This window comes from Austrofundulus limnaeus, unplaced genomic scaffold (assembly GCF_001266775.1).
Source record: "Austrofundulus limnaeus strain Quisiro unplaced genomic scaffold, Austrofundulus_limnaeus-1.0 Scaffold2682, whole genome shotgun sequence".
In the NCBI taxonomy this organism is placed as follows: domain Eukaryota; kingdom Metazoa; phylum Chordata; class Actinopteri; order Cyprinodontiformes; family Rivulidae; genus Austrofundulus; species Austrofundulus limnaeus.
In genome coordinates, this window is record NW_013955084.1 from 10,341 (window position 1) to 12,716 (window position 2,376).

A 2,376-nucleotide genomic window follows, 5' to 3' on the forward strand; every position below is an offset into this window, starting at 1 on the left:
AACAGGAAGCTGGTGTAAACAGGAAGCAGGTGTAAACAGGAAGGTGTAAACAGGAAGCAGGTGTAACAGGAAGCAGGTGTAAACAGGAAACAGGTGTAAACAGGAAGCAGGTGTAAACAGTAAACACGTGTCAACAGGAAGCAGGTGTAAACAAAACAGGTGTAACAAGAAGCAGGTGTAAACAGGAAGCAGGTGTAACAAGAAGCAGGTGTAACAGGAAGCAGGTGTAAACAGGAAGCAGGTGTAACAAGAAGCAGGTGTAAACAGGAAACAGGTGTAAACAGGAAGCAGGTGTAACAGGAATCTGGTGTAAACAGGAAGCTGGTGTAAACAGGAAGCAGGTGTAAACAGGAAGGTGTAAACAGGAAGCAGGTGTAACAGGAAGCAGGTGTAAACAGGAAACAGGTGTAAACAGGAATCTGGTCTAAACAGGAAGCTGGTGTAAACAGGAAGCAGGTGTAAACAGGAAGGTGTAAACAGGAAGCAGGTGTAAACAGGAAGCAGGTGTAACAAGAAGCAGGTGTAACAGGAAGCAGGTGTAAACAGGAAGCAGGTGTAAACAGGAAGCAGGTGTAAACAGGAAGGTGTAAACAGGAAGCAGGTGTAACAGGAAGCAGGTGTAAACAGGAAGCAGGTGTAACAGGAAGCTGGTGTAAACGTGAAGCAGGTGTAAACAGGAAGCTGGTGTAAAATGGAAGCAGGTGTAACAGGAAGCTGGTGTAAAATGGAAGCAGGTGTAAACAGGAAGCAGGTGTAAACAGGAAGTTGTAAACAGGAAGCACGTGTAAACAGGAAGCAGGTGTAAACAGTAAGCACGTGTAAACAGGAAGCAGGTGTAACAGAAAGCAGGTGTAAACAGGAAGCAGGTGTAACAGGAAGCAGGTGTAAACAAGAAGCAGGTGTAACAGGAAGTTGTGTAAACAGGAAGCAGGTGTAACAAGAAGCAGGTGTAAACAGGAAGCAGGTGTAACAGGAAGCAGGTGTAACAGGAAGCAGTTATAAACAGGAAGCTGGTGTAAACAGGAAGCAGGTGTAACAATAAGCAGGTGTAACACGAAGCAGGTGTAAACAGGAAGCAGGTGTAACAGGAAGCAGGTGTAACAGGAAGCAGTTATAAACAGGAAGTTGGTGTAAACAGGAAGCAGGTGTAACAGGAAGCAGGTGTAACAGGAAGCTGGTGTAAACAGGAAGCAGTTGTCTCACTCAGTCAGTCTGGACTGGATCAGGTGGTCCGTTCTGATGAAACTCATCAGGTCCAGGATGGGATGAAGCATGTCCACAGTCCAATCAGATCCTGACAGCTGTTCTGAGGACCASGAACAGAAACCTCTGGTTATTCTTCTGTCATGTTTTGAACATTTGGCYTGTTTTCAGTGTAAAATCTGAACGGTTCTGATCCAAACATGAAGCGTTCAGAACCTTTGATGTGTCTGATGCCGAGCTGCAGGGCGTTTTCAGGCTCGGAGCTCAGCAGGTGGAACTTCACAGCAGAGAACAGATCACCTTGGCTCACAGCTTCTTCTGCTAAYGTCCTGCACTCCTCTGTGGACGGCAGGCCGCACTGCCAACACAGAACATCCTTTAGTGTCGGACCAWCTTGACCAGAACCTGAGCTCTAACTCACCCTGTGGTGGAACCGGTCCAGTTCTGCAGAACTTCCTGGGTAAAACGCACAAAGCTGAACCAATAAGATGTGGTTGTCTGGAACCATCTGCAGCAGGTCTGCTGAGAGCTCCCTGAAGAAACAAACAATCAGATCTGACTGGGTCCACTGGTTCTGATCTACCAGAACCATCACAGCTCCTGGGTCCACTGGTTCTGATCTACCAGAACCATCATTGCTCCTGGGTCCACTGGTTCTGATTTACCAGAACCATCACTGCTCCTGGGTCCACTGGTTCTGATCTACCAGAACCATCACTACTCCTGGGTCCACTGGTTCTGATCTACCAGAACCATCATTGCTCCTGGGTCCACTGGATCTGATCTACCAGAACATCACAGCTCCAGAGTCCACTGGTTCTGATCTACAAGAACCATCACAGCTCCAGGGTCTAATGGTTCTGATCTACCAGAACCATCACTGCTCCTGGGTCCACTGGTTCTGATCTACCAGAACCATCACAGCTCCTGGGTCCACTGGTTCTGATCTACCAGAACCATCACAGCTGCAGGGTCTAATGGTTCTGATCTACCAGAACCATCATTGCTCCTGGGTCCACTGGTTCTGATCTACCAGAACCATCACAGCTCCAGTGTCCACTGGTTCTGATCTACCCGAACCATCATTGCTCCTGGAACCACTGGTTCTGATCTACCAGAACCATCACAGCTGCAGGGTCTAATGGTTCTGATCTACCAGAACCATCATTGCTC

At 47.9% G+C, this 2,376-nt stretch overlaps 1 protein-coding gene across 1 annotated transcript in view; it reads right to left on the bottom strand.

Moving 5' to 3' along the window:
* The window catches only part of LOC106511328 (WD repeat-containing protein 17), a gene marked incomplete at its 5' end in the record, with an annotated part of 17,446 nt that overhangs the window by 10,258 nt on the left and 4,812 nt on the right, over positions 1-2,376 (bottom strand). Inside the window, 3 exon segments of the mRNA XM_014000082.1 lie at positions 1,204-1,306; positions 1,420-1,561; positions 1,625-1,736. Of these exon segments, the coding sequence (XP_013855536.1) occupies positions 1,204-1,306; positions 1,420-1,561; positions 1,625-1,736 (357 nt within the window).